At 47.8% G+C, this 18994-nt stretch overlaps 1 protein-coding gene across 1 annotated transcript in view; it reads right to left on the minus strand.

Moving 5' to 3' along the window:
- Positions 1–7567: 7567 nt before the first annotated feature.
- LOC121287542 (protein APCDD1-like) overlaps positions 7568–18994 on the minus strand; it is a 160138-nt gene continuing 148711 nt past the window's right edge. Inside the window, exon 7 of the mRNA XM_041205474.1 lies at positions 7568–8335. Coding sequence (XP_041061408.1) covers positions 7568–8335 — 768 coding nt within the window. The remainder of the gene's footprint in view (positions 8336–18994) is intronic.

The raw sequence follows: 18994 nt of genomic DNA on the forward strand, positions 1-18994 counted from the left end.
GTATCCTGATTCGCACCAAATTGACTTCATTTTGGAGGGGGAGAAGAAGGAAGGGCACCCAGTGCCTGGGGCTGCAGCACCCATCGGGGGAAAATGGAGGGAAAATTGAAGCCAATGTAGCTGGAGCCACATCTAATCATTTTTAACTCTATGGGAAGAATTTTCCTGTCAGCGAGCAGGGGCGGGGCCTGCTCCCCGATGCGGAAAATGACGCGTGGTGACATCGGGCGTGCATCCCGACGTTACCGCGCATCGTTTAGATTGTCAGTTCGGTGGGCACACAGACGAGACAGCTGCGCACCCGCCGAACTGTCAAAGGCCTATTAAGGCCAATAACAAAGTAATTAAAGTTGTTAAGAATGCTGCCCGTCCAACCTTAAGGTGCTGGCAGGGGGCAGGCGAAGAGCCCAGGCGGCCTCCGCATTTTTCATGAAACCGCATCCAAGGGCGGGATGAGGTTTCATTAAAGATTTATTATTTAAGTAAAATTTTTTGAAAAAATTAATGGATATGTACCAGCTCATGTGACAGTTTCACATGAGGGCACATGCCCTTAATATTTTTTTCCCCTTTATGAAATATTCCAGAACTTAAACAGATCTCCCTGAGGTACCTCTGCGCCTCGGGGAGGTTTAAACAGATCTCCCTGAGGTACTTCCGCGCCTCGGGGAGGTTTCCACGCTCTTTCGCGCATAAGCGTGAAAAAGCGCAGGCCCCGACTCAGGGAAATCCACCCCCCCCCCCCCCCACCCCCCTGCATAGGGAGCACTCAGCGTTCCCAAGTGTGCATCATGCTGGGTGGGCCTTAATTGGCAGCCCGCACCCGATCAGGGGCGCCGAACGGGTTCACGGCCGTCCCCGCCCACCCCTGTACAACCCCACCGATGGGGGGGACAATTTTTCCCTATGTGTAAAAGGGAAGCAGCTTCCCTTCATAATGAGGGATATTAAATAATCCTCTGCTGTTATTAATAAACATCATTTTAAATTAAATTTTTATAAAGGTCTGGTTAGGCCACAATTAGAATAATGCTTCCAGTTCTGGTTGTCACACTTTCAGAATGATGTGAGGTTCCTTGAGAGGGTGCAGAGGATGTTTACCAGAATGGTTCCAGGGATGGGGAATTTTAGCTATGAGGTTAGGCTGGAGAACCTGGGATTGTTCTAAACGCAAAGGACGTTGAAAGAGAATTTGATGCAGGTGTACAAGATTATGACAGGTTTGGATAAGGTAGACAAAGAAAAACTGTTCCTATTATCTAATGATGCAAGGACACACCTGGACAATATTCCACATTGTCAGATAGATGCAAGTGTTTTTTTACAATTCATTCATGGGATGTGGGCTTCGCTGGCTAAGCCAGCATTTATTGCCCATCCCTAGTTGCCTTGAGAAGGAGGTGGTGAGCTGCCTTCTTGAACCGCTGCAGTCCATGTGGTGTAGGTACACCCACAGTGCTGTTACAGGAAGGGATTTCCAGGATTTTGACCCAGCGACAGTGAAGGAACAGCGATATAGTTCCAAGTCAGGATGGTGAGAGGCTTGGAGGGGAGCTTACAGGTGGTGGTGTTCCCATCTATCTGCTGCCCTTGTCCTTCTAGATGGTAGTGGTTGTGGGTTCAGAAGATGCTGTCGAAGGAGCCTTAGTGAGTTCCTGCAGTGCATCTTGTAGATGGTACACACTGCTGCTACTGTGCGTCGGTGGTGGAGGGAGTGAATGTTTGTGGATGTTGTGCCAATCAAGTGGGCTGCTTTGTCCTGGATGGTATCAAGCTTCTTGAGTGTTGTTGGAGCTGCACTAATCCAGGCAAGTGGGGGGGTATTCCATCACACTCCTGACTTGTGCCTTGTAGATGGTGGACTGGCTTTAGGGAGTCAGGAGGTGAGTTACTTGCTGCAGGATCCCTTGCCTCTGACCTGTTCTTGTAGCCACAGTATTTATATGGCTGGTCCAGTTCACTTTCTGGTCAACGGTAACCCCCAGAATGTTGATAGTGGGTGATTCAGTGATGGTATTGCCATTGAACATCAAGAGGCGATGGTTGGATTCTCTCTTGTTGGAGATGGTCATTGCCTGACACTTGTGTGGCGCAAATGTTACTTGCTGCTTGTCAGTCCAAGCCTGGATATTGTCCAGGTCTTGCTGCATTTGGACACAGACTGCTTCAGTATCTGAGGAGTCACGAATGGTGTTGAACATTGTGCAATCATCAGCGAACATCCCCACTTCTGACCTTATGATGGAAGGAAGGTCATTGATGAAGCAGCTGAAGATAGTTGTGCCTAGGACACTGCCCTGAGGAACTCTTGCAGTGCAGTGATCTCCTGGAGCTGATATGACTGACCTCCAACAACCACAACCATCTTCCTTTGTGCTAGGTATGACTCCAACCAGCAGAGAGTTTTCCACCTGATTCCCATTGACTTCAGTTTTCCTAGGGCTTCCTGATCCCACACTCGATCAAGGACAGGCAATGACAATCTCCAACAAGAGAGAATCCAACCATCGCCCCTTGATGTTCAATGGTATTACCATCACTGAATCCCCCACTATCAACATTCTGAGGATTACCATTGGCCAGAAACTGAACTGGACTAGCCATATAAATACTGTGGCTATAAGAGCAGGTCAGAGGCTAGGAATCCTGTGACGAGTAACCCACCTCCTGACTCCCCAAAGCCTGACAACCATCTACAAGGCACAAGTCAGGAGTGTGATGGAAAACTCCCCACTTGCCTGGATGAGCGCAGCTCCCACAACACTCAAGAAGCTTGGGATGTCCAGGACAAAGCAGCCCACTTGATCGGCACCACATCTGTAAACAATCATTCCCTTCACCACCTACGCACAGTAGAAGCAGAGTGTACCGCCTACAAGATGCACTGCAGGAATTCACCAAGGCTCCTTCGATCACCACCACTACCAGCTAGAAAGACAAGGACAGCAGATGGATGGGAAAACCACCACCTAGAAGCTTTTTTAAAAATTTGATCATAGGATGTGGGCATCACTGGCTAGGCCAACATTTATTGCCCATCCCTAAATGCCCTTATTCAGAGGGCATTTAAGAGTCAACCACATTGCTGTAGGTCTGGAGTCATATGTAAGGCAGGCTGGGTAAGAGCCGCAAATTTCCTTCCCTAAAGGACTTTAGTGAACCAGATAGGTTTTTACAGCAATCAGTTCATGGTGATAATTAGGCTTTTCAAATTTCACCATCTGCTGTGGTGGGGTTTGAATCTGGGTCCGCAGGGCATTACCCAGGTCTCTGGAATACAAATCCAGTGATATTAACACTACACCACTGCCTGCCCCCTAGTACATTCTGCACCCTTGGCACCCTCAGTGCTTCCTCCAGGTGGAGTCCAGATTCATCAGCTGAGGGGGGGTCTGTACGTGCTAATCAGCAGGAGGTTTCCTTGCCCTTGTTTTACCTGATGAGACTTCATAGGGTACGGAGTCAATGTTGAGGAGTCCCAGGGCAACTCCCTCCCGACTGTATACCGCTGTGCCACCATTTCTGTCTGTCCTGCCGGTGGTGTCTGAGGCACTGTCTGTAAGATATGATTCCGTGGGGATGACTTTTCAGGCTGTTGCTTGACTAGTCAGCTCTCCCAATTTTGTTAGTAAGGAGGACTTTGCAGGGTCGAGATTGCAATGTGGTCCATCCAGTTTGATTCCTTTTTTGTGACTTTGTAGCAGTTTAATACAACTGAATAGCTTGCTAGGCCAGATTTCCTTAGTGAATCAGACAGGTTTTTACCGCAATCAACAATGGTTTCATGGTCATCATTTGATTTTTATTGAATTCAAATTCCAGACCATTACCCCAGGTCTCTGGATTGCCAGTTCGGCAACAATACCATCACCTCCCCATACCAGGCAACTTAGCTAGGGGTGCAGCTAGTTCAGGAGCACAAGTCTTCAGTGCTACTGCTAGCATGTTGTCAACCACATGGCAGATTTCCTTCCATAAGCTGAAAATGGGTTTATCAACATTAACAATGGTTTCAATCCAAACTTGATTAATTGAATTTAAATTCCACCAACTGCTGTGGTGGGATTTGAACCATAGCCTGGGCTTCTTGATTATGGTCCAGTGACATTATCATTAGGCCAGCATCCCTCCTGACTCTAGGTATGATAAGAGAGTGTCCCTGGTTGGTGTAACACCTTATTTCTATCATACCCCTGTTCCTATAACAATGCTGACTCACTGAGTAATCTCAGTAGAAGAAGAGTTCATTTTCTAACAGGTCACTCCTGGCACTTCAACTGTATCTTTCCTCACTCAATCAGATCATTTGTTTCAATCTCCGTTGCCTTGGCCGCTCTAATCACCATTACTGGACAACAGGATTCTACTCCTCTCAGAGTAGACAGAGCAATGAAACCATCAGTGCCACCATTAGAATCTGAGTCAGAACTTTATTTAATGAAATCATTTATTAATCATTGGGAACAGATAAACCGCCATTTAGTGACAATCGATACACACAGTGTGTGTAACCCTGGTGCAGCAGGATCACAATAACAGATTTACACTTTGGACTGATTGATAACAGGCATTTGCCAGCAATTTATCGTTAACAACCAGGAACATTCAGATGATAGCATCTATCTACTGATTTCTGGACGATCATTCATAATTAAAATGACAGACTCAGTGACCATGACGCCCTTCTCAAGACAGCCTCAACCACCTCTCCTCCACTGCCCAGCTCAGTGGGACTACCTTCACATGGTTCCACTCTTACCACATGATTGTACCCCAGAATTTCCAGCAATGGCTTCTCACCCTGCTCCTCCAAAGAGGGATTATGATAAAAGACTGGCAGCTAACATAAAAGGAAATCCCAAAGTATTCTATAAGCACATCAATGGTAAATGGGTGGTAAAAGGAGGAATAGGGCCAATTCAGGACCAAGAAGGGGATTTATACATAGAGGCAAGAGGCATGGCTGAGGTATTAAATGAATACTTTGCATCTGTCTTTACCTACGAGGTAGATGCTGTCCAGGCCATGGTGACAGAGGAGGAAACTCAGTCACTAGAAGAGTTTCAAATTGATAAGGAGGAGGTATTGGATAAGCTGTCAGTACTTTAAAGCACCAGGACAGATGAGATGCATCCAAGAATATTGAAGGAAATGAGTGGAAATTGCAGAGGCTCTGGCAATAATCTTTCAATGTTCCCTGGATATGGGGGAGGTGCAGGAGGACTGGAGAATTGCAAACATTACACCCTTGTTCTAAAAATGTTGTAAAGATCTGCCCTGCAATTACAGATCAGTCAGTTTAACTTCGGTGGTGGGGAAACTTCTAGAAACAATCATTCAGGATAGAATTAGTAGTCACATGGAAAAATGTGGATTGATTCGGAAGAGTCAGCCTGGACTTGTTAAAGAAAAATCATGTCTGACTAACTTGCTGGAGTTCTTTGAAGATGTCACAGAGATGGTTGGGCAAGGTCATTGATGCGGTGTATTTGGACTTCCAAAAGGCGTTTGATACAGTGCCACACATCAAACTTGTGAAGAAAGTTATAGGTCATGGAATAAAAGGGATGGTAACAATAGGGATACAAAATTGGCTGAGGGATAGGAAACAGAGAGTAATGGTTAAGGGGTATTTTTCGGGCTGGAAGAAGATTTGTAGTGGAGTTCCCCAGGGGTCAGTATTGGGACCCTTGTTTTTCCTGATATATATATATATATAAATGATTTAGATCTTGGTGTGCAGAGGATAATTTCAAAGTTTGCGGACAACACAAAACTTGGGAGAATTGTAAACTGCGAGGAGGACAGTGTAAAACGGCAAAAGGACATTGACATATTGGTGGAGTGGGCAGGTAGGTGGCAGATGAAGTTCAATGCGGAGAAGTGGGAGGTGATACACTTTGATACAAAGAGCATGGAGAGACAGTATAAAATAAAGGATACTATTCTAAAGGGTGTGCAGGAGCAGAGAGACCTGAGTGTAAATGTACATAAGTCATTAAAGGTGGCAGGACAGGTAGAGAGAGCTGTTTCTAAAGCATACAGTATTTTAGGCTTCATTAATAGGGGCCTAAGAGTACAAGAGCAGAGAGTTTATAATGAACTTATATAAGTCACTGGTTAGACCTCAGCTGGAGTACTGTGTACAGTTCTGAGCGTCACACTATAGGAAGGATGTGAACACATTGGAGAGTGTGCAGAAAAGGTTTACAAGAATGGTTCCAGAGATGAGATGCTTCAGTTATGAGGAAAGATTGGAGAAGTTGGGACTGTTTCCCTTGGAGAGGAGGAGGCTAAGAGGAGACTTGATAGATGTTTTCAAAATCATGAGCAAGCTGGACAGAGTAGATAGGGAGAAACTGTTCCAGCTCGTAAATGGATCAAGAACGAGACGGCACAGTCTTAAAGTGTTTTGTGAAAGAAGCAAATGTGAGGTGAGAAAAAACTTTTCACACAGCAAGTAGCTGGGGTTTGGAAGTGTGGTGGAGGCAGGTTTAATTGAGACATTCAAGAGGACATTGGATGATTATTTAAATAGAAACAATGCACAGGGTTACAGGGAAAAGGCAGGAGATTGGCACTTAGTTAAAATGCTCAGGGAGCAGGCACAGACAGGATGGGCTAAATGGCCACCTCCTACACTGTAATAATTCTGTGATTCTATGATTTCCCCATTCTAACACTGCTGGAGCTCCTCCAAGGATGTATCCCTGGCCCCCTCTTATCATTCTCACCCACATGCTGCTCCTTAACATCATCTTCTGAATATCTGTGGTCAGATGTCTTCGGTCCCTGCCATACACCATACCCCTCCCACCAATTTCACCATCCAGTCACTGCCTAATACTTTACCCAAATTGTTTTGAACCTCAGCATTGAGGTAAACTTGTAACCCCAAAGCCTCTCCATCACCTTTGCCTACTTTCAGCCCCATAATATCACCCAATTTCAGCAATGCCTCATCTCATCTCCTGTGATGTGCATTAGTCCGTGGTGTTGTTATGTTGGTGTGTGGTCTTACTATGTTGGTGCATGCCACTACTATGTTGGTTGGTGGTCTTACTATGTTGATATGTGGTGTTCTTATGTTGGTGCATGGTGTTACTATGTTGATGTATGTTGTTGTCTCAATGTTTCCCCGTGATCCAGTGTGTTTCAGCATCAATGTACAGCGCTATGAAAGGTGAAACCTTTACATTGTAATCCTCACAGTCTCGAATTCCTAATTTCATCCCCATTTTACAGGAGGTTAACTGCCCCATTGTTAGGAATCAATGTAACTCACTCCCAGATCATCTCACTTTTATCTACCACAATCCTGCAATATGGACCTGGCACCAGCTTAACTGGACTGAACTCTCAGAGATGAGAAAATAAATGGGACCAGTGCAATGGCTCAGTGCCAGCACCAATTTAATATTATTTATTCTAAGTTTTAACAAAAGTTGAACTGAAAACAGAAAATTTCACAAAATCTGTCAGGTCTGCTTGTTTAGGGATTAAGAGCAGAGAAGTGTTCTGAAGGAATTGTCTGCAGTGGCCATCTGGAACACATCGAGTCAGGTGTTTAGTTCAGGAACAGCTCTGCAAAAGCCAATAGTAACCCCAATCTCACCATCCAGGAGTTTTCCCATGCCATTGTTCCATGGCTCCCAGTCTCTTGATGCTGGTGTTGCCTCACTTGCATGGTGGACCCTGGAGCTTCTATGGAGCACTGGAGGAGTGGAGTTTGGTAAGAGGTTGCTCGTTTGCCTGGAGTGTTGGGACTTGTTCCATCCGTGGGCCGCTTACCAAGGAACAACAAGCGGCGATTAGCTGAGCCCGCCTCAATCCTGACCAGTTCGTACTCAGTGTGAGGGAGCTGAATGCCCAGTGCCAGGCAGCCATTGGTGTGGGTGATGTCCTGCTCCTGACCCAGTACCCACAAGCCCACCATCCCGCAGGATCCACTGGCAGAGACGTTTAACAGCAAGGTTGTGATCATATCCAAGGGTGTCACCCACGCCCGCCTTGCCATGAATGCAAAGTCAGTGCCCCCCCCTGCCCGGGTGGAGGGGGTACCCTTGCTGTAGTCACCCCAGGCATGGACCAGAAATGTGGGATTCCTGCAGGCTGGGTCAGAGTAGTGTGTGTAGTGACCCTCCCAGGTGTGGCTGCTGTCGCGAAACACAAAGTACCTGGTGAGGAAGAGGACAGCAGGGCGTCCCTCGCACACCCGGCTTGCCCACTGCCCACCCAGGTGGGCGGCGACCTCCTGTTGGGCAGGCAGGATGGGCGGGTGATGCTCATCCGCCCGATAGATGATCCCGCAGGCCACACACGGGTGCACGTGATGCTGTGGAGCAGAAAGGGGAGAATCTCCATCAGTAAATGTGAGCAAAATAAATAGTGAAACCACTCTGAACATCTGCAATGAGTCAGGGTTCACCATGCCATTCATAGGAATAATGTTCTGTCCTCATTGTGAGGAGAGCTGTTAATGAGGAAATTAGAACACAAATCATTAAATGTAACAAAACAGATTAATAAGGACATAACATTGCAAATATAGAACTGGGGTTTGTTTCTGGAGGATAGGATGGAAAAGCAGAGAAATGATGTTAACCTTATATGGAACTTCGTTCAGATTACACTTGAAGCCTGTGAACAATTCTGATCTCGATATTACAAAAAGGGTCTAGAGGCATTAAAGAAGATGGAAAAAGATTCATAAGGATGATACCCAAGAGGTTGTAACTACTTGAAAAGATTGAATAGCCTAGTACTCTCTTCTCCAGGAATAAAAGAAAGACTTGCATTTACATAGGACCTTTCAGAACCACTGGGGTGAACTCCCTTGCTCCCCCCGGAAATAGTACCTGGGATGTTTTAAGTCCATCTGAGGTGAAAGATGGGGCCTTGGTTAAACATCTCATCCAAAAGCAGCACCTCCAATTGCACAGTACTCCCTCAGTGCTGTATCATCAGTGCCAGCCTAGATTACATGCTCAAGTCTCAGGAGTGAGTTTTAAACCCATTATCCTCTGGCTCAGAGACACGAGAGCAAGCTAGCACTGAGCCACAGCTCAGACGTCAATGGCACTGTGCGCTATGGTGGCTGTAAAGTGAGGATCAGTGCCTGAAAGCTGAGCTTGGGTGTAGTTGATGCAAAGAGGACACATGCTGAGCTCCACTCCTGCAGTGCAAGTGCCACCTGAAAGTACAATGGTTCCAGATTGAATTATGTGGAGGAACCACCAATTCAGCAACTCCACAAACACAAGATAGTCCATAATGTGACATGTTTTTATAATGATACAGACACCAATCACTCATAAGGGTAAACGCGTTGGGTGGAATAGTCCCAGGTTTACACTAAGTGCGATAGCAGTTGGGAAAATGATGCTTTACCCTCCGGCCACAATGACAGCTTTTCATGCCTTATTGTCCCATTCCTGGCACAATCTGCCTCATTATTAATTCATTTCTGGGAAACATGCTGGGCCACTGGTGGGGCAGCCTCCAATTCACCTGCCCACCGTTACTTCAGTAAACTGGGCGCCATATTTAGAGGCAGCCTCTGCGCAGAGCTAGCACTCTTCAAGGGATGGGAAGCTGAGGGGAACTGATCACCGCCCAAGGAAGGAAACATGCTGCCCCCAGATTTAGTGATGCCTCCCTCGAGTGCCTTCTGGACAAAGTGCAGACCCACTGCAATATCCTCTACCCCAGCTCTGGGCGAATGGCGATGAGCAAGGTGACAAATCCAGTATGGGAGATGGAGGCAGTGGTGGTCAGCATCAACGCCCAGCAATAGAGGACAGCCACCCAGTGCAGGAAGGGAATGAATGATCTCCTCCGTTCTGCCAGGTTAAGTCACTCTTCTCATCACTCTCAACTCTCACACTCACAAACCCATCACACATCCACAGGGATCTCACTCACTGCCTGTTCAAGGGGCATCACCATTCATTCTCTCACACTCACCTTCATCTGCCCCGAGGATCGCGTCCTTATCCCGTCCATGCCACTACTCAGCACCCACACATGCCAGGTATACTTATCATCTGGCCTGCCTACACTCTCTCCATCTGTATTCATGCAGGACAAGCTGGTACACATACTTGACATCAAAATCCTCACAGACTTTGAAAATAGAGTCATCCAACTGACCGGTGAACATCTCGACGGTCCTGTGCTGACGGTGAGGTCGGCCGTGCTCTACCAAATGAGGTCCTAGCAGTGCATCATCCATCAGACAACCATTCTGAGAGATGTGTCCTCTTTCTCAAGCCACTGCCATGCACTAATCTCTCCTTGCTTTCGCAGGCACATCTGGGAAACAGCCAATGGGGTCCACAACCCAGGTCCTTAACTCAAGCTCTGAAGAAACCTCAGAAGAAAAATCTGATGACACCCTCATTGAAGATCCATCACAGCACTCACCCACACTCTTCACCAGCGCAGAGACACACACCTCGGTGGGACTTAGCTTTAGAGTAGCCTCGGCATCACAATCTGGTGAGCACATCGCACTTTTTGATCAACAGCAGGCGGCAGCAGGGGCTTCCCTGGTGTTTGGCACTCGGAGCATTGCTGGAGGCCAGAAATCTGCTGAGTCTGATTCAGATGACGAGCCTCTGGACTCGGTCATGTCACAGTTGCTGGAGCTGCAAAGGCAAGCTCAGGAACATCAGGAAGGGATGTCTGTGAACTTTGCAGATTGCAAGGCATGATGGAGGAGTCCATCCACCTTTACGCTGAAGTGATAGTGCCGGTATGCCAACACACTGAGGCCAACACTGGTAGGATGGCAGCTGCCATAGAGCCCTTGGTCCTGGGCATTAGTCCTGCACTGCTGCATGGGCTGAACTCCATCACTGATGCCATAGTTGGACTCCAACAGTGTTAATGCAAGAGGAGTGTGGGGTAGCTCGATCTCACTCCAGCTTACCCTTTGCCTCAAGGAGTCAGCCTGAGGCCCTTGGGCATCCATAGGGAGAAGGATCAGCAGGTGCATACTCCTGGCCCATCCATCCAGGTAACTCCAGCCCATCCAAATCCTAACTTCCTGTGACACCAGCAAATCCAGCTCCACAGGCCAAGGAGGGTACAACTGCCACACAACAGAACTGCGAAAGCAGGCCGGGGCCCTCCCGGTCTCAGGTCTCCAGAGGATTCACGTCAAGGTCATCACAGACAGGGCATCACAGTCAGCAGGCTGCCTCCACCTCCGCTGTGGTTGTCCAAGGAGCACCAAGACGTAGTGGCAAGGTTAGGAAGGTTAAGAAGATGTAATTGCAAAGCCTGGGCCTGGATGTTAATCACTTGTACATAATGTTGACTATTGTAACTAAACTCCCAACAATGTCTATGGCTCTTTGCTCTGATGAGCAGTGATTGTGTCAGCTTGAAGTGAAACCTTGCTTCCTACACAAGATAGAGACAGGTGTCTCAGTCCAGGCCCTCTTCCCTGTTCTTTGTGCAACCTTCCCCGTGCACTGAGGATGTGCCTTCGCTATCACTGGACACATCAGTCATGACTGCACCTTGATGGGGCTTATCATTGCTGCCAGGATGTCCTGGGCAGGTGGCACAGAGTCCCATTGTTCCTCTGTGTGCTGTCAGCACCTTGAAGTGGGGCTGGCCCTAATCTCATCAGCATCTGTGTCCAGTGACAGTGTGGTCCTGAAAGGGTTAGTTCACGTAGGATGCCATAGGATCAGGAGGAGTTAAAGTTCCTCGCTGCATCTCCATAAGACCCTATTCACAGGACACAAGCGAGGCATCAGCCAGACAGGAGTCAGACATTGACATGATCTATGTGAGGATCAATGGAGTGTTCCCACTCCATTGTCGTCATCATCCTCCAGGAATGTAGGAACCATGGCATTCGCAGCATCTCCCTGACAGGAGCCTTATCACAGAGGCTACTCACCCTGCCATCAGCCACTCAGGAGTCAAACGTTCACAGGTGCAATGTGAGGATCTATAGTGTTTCCTCACTGTATGTCGTCATCATCCTCCATGAATCTAGCATCTATGAGGGCCTCCCTAGTGCACCTGCCTCGTCTGGACAGTGCGATGGCCTCATCGTTGTCATTGTCGCCTCCTCACCCTCATCCCTGTTGGTGTCCTGCGTATCGGGGGAGAAGTGTAGCACCTCCATCTTCTCCTCAGTCAGCTCCTCTCCCTGTTGCATTGCCAGGTTGTAAAGGGCGTAGCAGGCGACAGCGATGTGTGGACTATATTGCAGGGCTCCGCCAGACCGGTCCAGGCACCAGAACCTCATTTTCAACATTCCGATGGTTTGCTCCACCAAGTGCGAGTTGCAGCATGAGCCTCATTGTACCTTCGCTCTGTCTGAGGTCATTGCATCATCACGGGTGTCATCAGCCACATCCTCTGTGGGTAGCTCTTGTCCCTGAGGAGCCATACCTGCAACTTCTGTAGACCCTGGAAGGTGTCAGTGATCTGACACTGAGACCTGCTAAGGATATAGGAGTTGTGGACACTGACTGGGAATCATGCGCAGACCTGTAGGATGCATTTGAGGTGGTCGCACACCAGCTGAACATTCAGCTAATGGAATCCCTTGCAGTTGATGTAGTTGACTGCTTGTTGCCATGGAGATCTGAGTGCCATGTGAGTGCAGTTGATGGCACCCTGCACCTGTGGAAAACTTGAGATCTGGGCAAATCCAATCGCTCTTGCATCCTGGCTGTCCTGGTCCCAGGCAAAATGCACAAAGTTGTATGCCCTCGTGAAGATGGCATCCGTGACCTGATGGATGTATTTGTGGGTGGAGGCTTGTGATATCCCACAGAGGTCACCTGTGGAGCCCTGAAAGGAGCCACTGACATGGAAATTGAGCTCCAGGGTGGCTTTCACAGCCACTGGCAGTTGACGCCCTCCATGTCCCCGGCGCCAAATCCTGCAGCAGGTGGCAGATGTGACCGATCAGTTCCCTGGACACGTGCAGTCTTCAGTGACACTGGTTCTTGGTCATCTGTAGGAATGACAATCACCATCTACAGACCCTGGGTCTAGCTAGGCGCCAACCAGTGATGGTGCGCTGTCGCTCTTCAGCGGCGTGTGCGAGAGCCCCAGCTGCTCCTTGTTCCTGAGGGTGCTGCTGCTCCCTCTGTTCAGCCAGGCACCTCCATCACTCTCCGCTCCTTTGCCTCCGCTCTCTGTACACCACGAGGCATACAGCTAGGTCATCAGCCTCCATACTCCTGATGTACTCCTCCTGCAGGATGAAAGAGAGAAATGCGTGAGTTAGCTTAGGTGCTCTAAGGACCCCTCTTGGTCAAGTCTGAAGACCCCTTAATGCACCTGGAGAGGTCTGGCCCCTTCTTGGATGGCTAGAGATTAGTGCGCTGCATGGCTGCCCAAAACCCCACCCACCTCCGCCCCACTCCACCTGACCGATTGGCAGCAGCTTTGCCCACTGGACTGCATGCTGTGCTCTCAGCTCAGGCGCAGGCATTCTCCTAATTCACACGGTAAGGCTGCACTGTTAGCTTGAACCATGGAGGGGACTGGGCCAAATCTGAATGATGACATTGCAAGGGGGTGTGAGCACCTCCACCAATGACTGCCCCATGGCCAGCTTTCGCATGGGGATTGTACAATTTGCCCAGTCGTCCAATTGTTCTGCAGCCCACTGTTTGCAGTCTGTGTCCAAGGGGTGAAAGGCTCTGGAGCACTTGTGGCATTTTCAGGCCTCAGTGAGCAGATAAGCTTGAGACCTAACTCCAAGCTTGTCAATGTGGCTGTGTCTGAACCTTCTCAGCTGCAGAGGAATGGTCACTTTATACAAGATTACCCTAATGCCTGGCCACTTCCTTCCTTCCCCTGAGACCCCACATGTGCTTATGCACCACAGTCAGACTGGGCTGTCTTGCCACCACCACCCCCAACAATTTGCCTCAGATGCAGTGCAGCCCTTGCTCCACCAACTCGCCCCAATCACAGTGCAGCCCCTGCCCTGGCACCGCATTGTCAGCCAGCTGGGAAAAAGTGACTTGCCTGTGCCCTCGCCTGAATACGTGGTGCCTCAACGTTGAAGTCCAATAGGCGACGCTCACAAGTTCTGTGCAACATTACCGTGTGCTCACCTCTGAGTTCTCCTCGAAGCTCAGCTCACCAGGTGAGTTCACCTTTTAAATGCTGTTGTGAAACATGTCGGCGTGCAATCACATCAATGTGCCCAGATGATTCAGCTTTGGGGGATGTATCCAGCAAGCAGGGATAATAATGACATGCAGTTATATTATATTGACGTTCCCAACATCCGGCGGTGGGAAACATGGCCCATCATTGACGGGTGGAGCGGACAATCGCAAACTGGTTTCACGACGTTGTGAAACTGATTTTTGGCCTTCACGCCATATTGTCCGCTCACTCCCTCCATGATGTCCGACACCAATGGGGATGGTAAATTCCAGCTGTTGTTTTCATTTATTAAGTCTAGGCACATGTGAACAGATATACATGGATATAAAGCCTGAAAACATCAAAGCTGTGCTCTGATCTGCTCACAGTCAAAAGTGAAACTAAGACTGGATCACATGATACACTTCCCTTCTAGTGATGTCATGATCCTGTCCCTTAAAGCATATTACAACATAATGAATCCAGTAGAGAATTTGGGAGAAACTTCTTTACTCAGAGTGCTTATAGATTCAGAACAGAACTAGTGACTCAAAACTTGGCATTCTTGAGGGGCTGTGAGCCATCAGCAACAGCAAAATTGTATACAACCAAAGGGACACTTGGCTCCTGACCTCAACACAGCCTTGATCCAAACATTGACAACATTGCTGAACTCAAGGGTTGAGGTGAGAGTGACTGCCATTTGTCCAAGTGTAACATCAAGGACTCATGGTAAAATTAAGTCAATAGGGATCAGGCACTAAACTTTCCACTGTTGGAGTCATGCCTAGCACAAGGAAGATGGTTGGGTTCTTGAATGTCAGTCATCCCAGTCCTGAGACAACGCTGCGTAAGTTCCTCAAGGTAGTGTCAGAGGCTCAACCAGCTTCAGCTGCTTCAGCAATGACCTTCCCTTCATAAGGTCAGAAGTTGATCATTGCTGATGATTGTATAATGTTCAACGCTATTCGCAACTCCCCAGATACTGGAACAGTCCATGTCCAAATGCAACAAGCCTGGACAAAATTGAGGCCAGGATTGATATGTGACAAAGAACTTCCATGACACATTAAGGCAGGGAATGATCATCTTCAACAAAAACTACTTCCCCTTGGCAGCCAACGGCATTACCATCGCTGAATACCTCACTATCAACATCCTGGGGGTTACCACTGACTAGAAACTGAACTGGACTAGCCATATAAATACTGTGGCTACAAGAGCAGGTCAAAGGCTAGGGATTGTGACTCACCTCCTGACTCCCCAAAGCCTGTCCATCATCTACAAGGCACAAGTCAGGAATGTGATGGAATACTCCGCACTTGCCTGGATGAGTGCAGCTCCCACAACACTCAAGAAGCTTGACAACATCCAGGAGAAAGCAGTCTGTTTGATTGGAACCCCATGCACCACCTTAAAAATTCCCTCTCTCCGTCACTGGCATAGTGACAGCAGTGTGTACCATCTACAAGACCCACAACAATAACTCACTAAGGCTTCTTCAACAGCACCTCATAAACCTGTGATCTCTACCACTTACAAGAACTTGAGAACATCACCACCTCCAAGTTCTTCTCCAAGTCACTCACCATCCTGATTTGGAAATATATCCCTGTTTCTTCACTGTTGCTGGGTCAAAATCCTGGAACTCCCTCCCTAACAGCACTGTGGGTGTACCTACAGCACAGGGACTGCAGCGGTTCAAGATGGTGGCTCACCACCACCTTCTAATGGGCAATCAGGGATGGGCAATGAATGTTGGACTTGCCGGTGACACTCACATCCCATGAATGAATTAAAAAAAAGTCAGGACAGCTCCTGCACAGACTAAAACTCCCTCTACATTGTCCCAAACAGTACCAGCACAAGTACAGCACATGATAGAAACAGATTAAAATTCCCACTGCAAACTTCCATCTAACATACCCAGGTCAAGTACAGTGTGGGTTAGATACAGGGTGAAGTCTCCTTTACCATGTCTCATCACTCCCAGAGCAGGTACAGCATGGGTTAAACACAAACAGGAAAGGCTGCATGGATAAACCTCTGTGGTTTTCAAGGTTTTTCATCCAGCAACGTGGGAGCAATTTAACCACATACCCTAGAGTAAAGGTCAGTATCTGCAGCAGTAACAGAAACAACACTTTGCATTAATGTAGCACCTTTATGCAGCAAAACCTCCCATTGGGCTTCTCTGTAGCTTAATCAAAAATGAGGAGACTGAACCAGATTTGATACTGAGATATTGGGACCAGTGACTAAAAGCCTGGTCAGGCTTGAAGGAATGTCTTAAAGGAGGAGAGAGATGGAGAAGTTTAGGGAATTCCAAAGCTAGGGGCCTGGGCTGATGAAAGTATGGGCATCAATGGTGGTGTGAAGGGGGCAACCCACTTCATCACCACATTGCTCCAGCTTTCTGATTTGAGGAATTTCCCTTAACTCCACTTTTTAGTGTCTGCATGTGCTTCACACAGTCTATACTGACTCTCCATGGCTCAGAGACCCAACAACCTGACGAGATATGCCAGGAGACTAAATGCTGGAGCTGTTTGTAATTTTTAAAATATATTCACTCATGGGATGTGAGCATCGCTGACTAGACCAGCATTTATTCCCCATCCCTAATTTCCCTCGAGCAGGTGGTGCTGAGCTGCCTTCTTGAACCACTTGCAGTCCATGTGGTGTAGGTACACCCACAGTGCTGATAGGGAGGGAGTTCCCCTAATGGAGCCATCCCTTAGAAAAGGAGAGCTGTAATAGTCCTTAACCAGAAGAGCCGCACTACTGTAAGACCTGAACTAACCCCTCAGTTATGGCTCTTCTCAGTTCATATTAAGTCCACGCTGATTCAACAGGCCCAGCGCACTCCCTAAACCTCTCCAACTTTCTCTGCTCCTTTAAGATGCTCCTTGAAACCCACCTCTTTGACCAAGGGTTAGACACTCCTCCTAACATCTCCTTTGCCTCAGTGTCCATTTTGGTCTGGTTACACGTCCATGAAGCACCTTAGGACATTTTCTTTGTCAGATGCATTAAACCAACACAAGCAGTTGTGGTGAAGACATGACATGTGGTAACATCTCCACTACTTGAACATTTTCATTGCCTCATATCTGGGTCTGTTGTAAACTAATTAATGGAGAATGATTAGTCAACAACTCCATTACAGTTGTATCTTGCAACCTGCAGGATGGTAGGAGAACTGGGTGAACCTAGGTCTGTTCCCATCTGTGAAAAGATGGAGCTTGGAGTTGTTTTCTCTAGTGAAGAAAATCATGATGAAGTTTGACAGGGTCAATGCAGAGAAGATGTCTCCACTTATGGGATGGGGGTTCTTCCAAAACTGGGGGCAATAAATATAAGATAGTCACTAATAAATCTAATAAGGAATTCATAATAAATGTCTTTATTTGAGGGGTGGTTAGAATGTGGAACTCACTAGCTCATGGAATGGTTAAAGCAAACAGTGTAGCTCAATAACAAAAATACCTGGAAAAACTCAGCAGGTCTGACAGCATCTACGGAGAGGGATACAGTTGACGTTTTGAGTCCATATGACTCTTCAACAGAACTAAGACATAGAAATAAGATGAAATATAAGCTGGTAGAGGGGGGTGGGACAGGAGGAGCTCAGTAGGGGGCCAGTGATAGGTGGAGGCCAAGAAGAGACTGCCAAAGATGCCATAGACAAAAGGACAAAGGGGTGTTGATGGTGGTGATATTATCTAAAGGATGTGCTAATGGGGATATTAAGGGAAGCAAGCTAGTGGCAGATGGCCCTAGTGCGGGTGGGTTGGTGAGGGGAAGGGATCGAAATGGGCTAAAAGATGGAGATGAAAGAATAGATCAAAATACATTTTAAAATAGGAGGGAAAAGAAAATAATATAGTGTAAAAAAAACATGATAAATTATTGGAAAAAGGCGGATCGGAAAGGGGATGGGGATGGAGGAGAGAGTTCATGATCTAAAATTGTTGATCTCAATATTCAGTCCGGAAGGCTGTAAAGTGCCTAGTCAGAAAATGAGGTGCCGTTCCTCCAGTTTGCGTTGAGCTTCACTGGAACATTGCAGCAAGCCAAGGACAGACATATGGTCATGAGACCAGGGTGGAGTGTTAAAATGGCAAGCAACAGGAAGGTCTGGGTCATGCTTGTGGATAGACCAAAGGTGTTCCATAAAGCGGTCACCCAGTCTGCGTTTGGTCTCTCCAATGTAGAGGAAACCACATTGGGAGCAGCGAATGCAGTAGACTAAATTGAGGGAAGTGCAAGTGAAGTGCTGCTTCACTTGAAAGGAGTGTTTGGGCCCTTGGACGGTGAGGAGAGGGGAAGTGAAGGGGCAGGTATTGCACCTTCTGCGGTTGCATGGGAAGTTGCCGTGGGAGGGGGTTGAGGTGTAGGGAGTGATGGAGGAGCGGACCAGGGTGTCCAAGAGGGAATGATCCCTGTGGAATGCCACTGGGGGGATGAAGGGAAGATGTGTTTGCTGGTGGCATCATGCTGGACTTGGCGGAAATGGTGGAGGATGATCCTTTGAATACGGAGGCTGGTGGGGTGATAAGTGAGGACAAGGGGGACCCTATCATGGTTCTGGGAGGGAGAGGAAGATGTGAGGGTGGATGCGCGGGAGATGGGCCGGACACGGTTGAGGCCCCTGTCAACCACCGTGGGTAGAAAACCTCGGTTAAGGAAGAAGGAAAACATGTCAGAGGAACTATTTTGGAAAGTGGCATCATCAGAACAGATGTGATGGAGGCGAAGGAACTGAGAGACTGGGATGGAATCCTTACAGGAAGCGGGGTGTGAGGAGCTGTAGTCGAGGTAGCTGGTGGAGTCGGTAGGCTTGTAATGAATA

The sequence above is a fragment of the Carcharodon carcharias genome, chromosome 14, assembly GCF_017639515.1.
Source record: "Carcharodon carcharias isolate sCarCar2 chromosome 14, sCarCar2.pri, whole genome shotgun sequence".
Lineage (NCBI taxonomy): Eukaryota > Metazoa > Chordata > Chondrichthyes > Lamniformes > Lamnidae > Carcharodon > Carcharodon carcharias.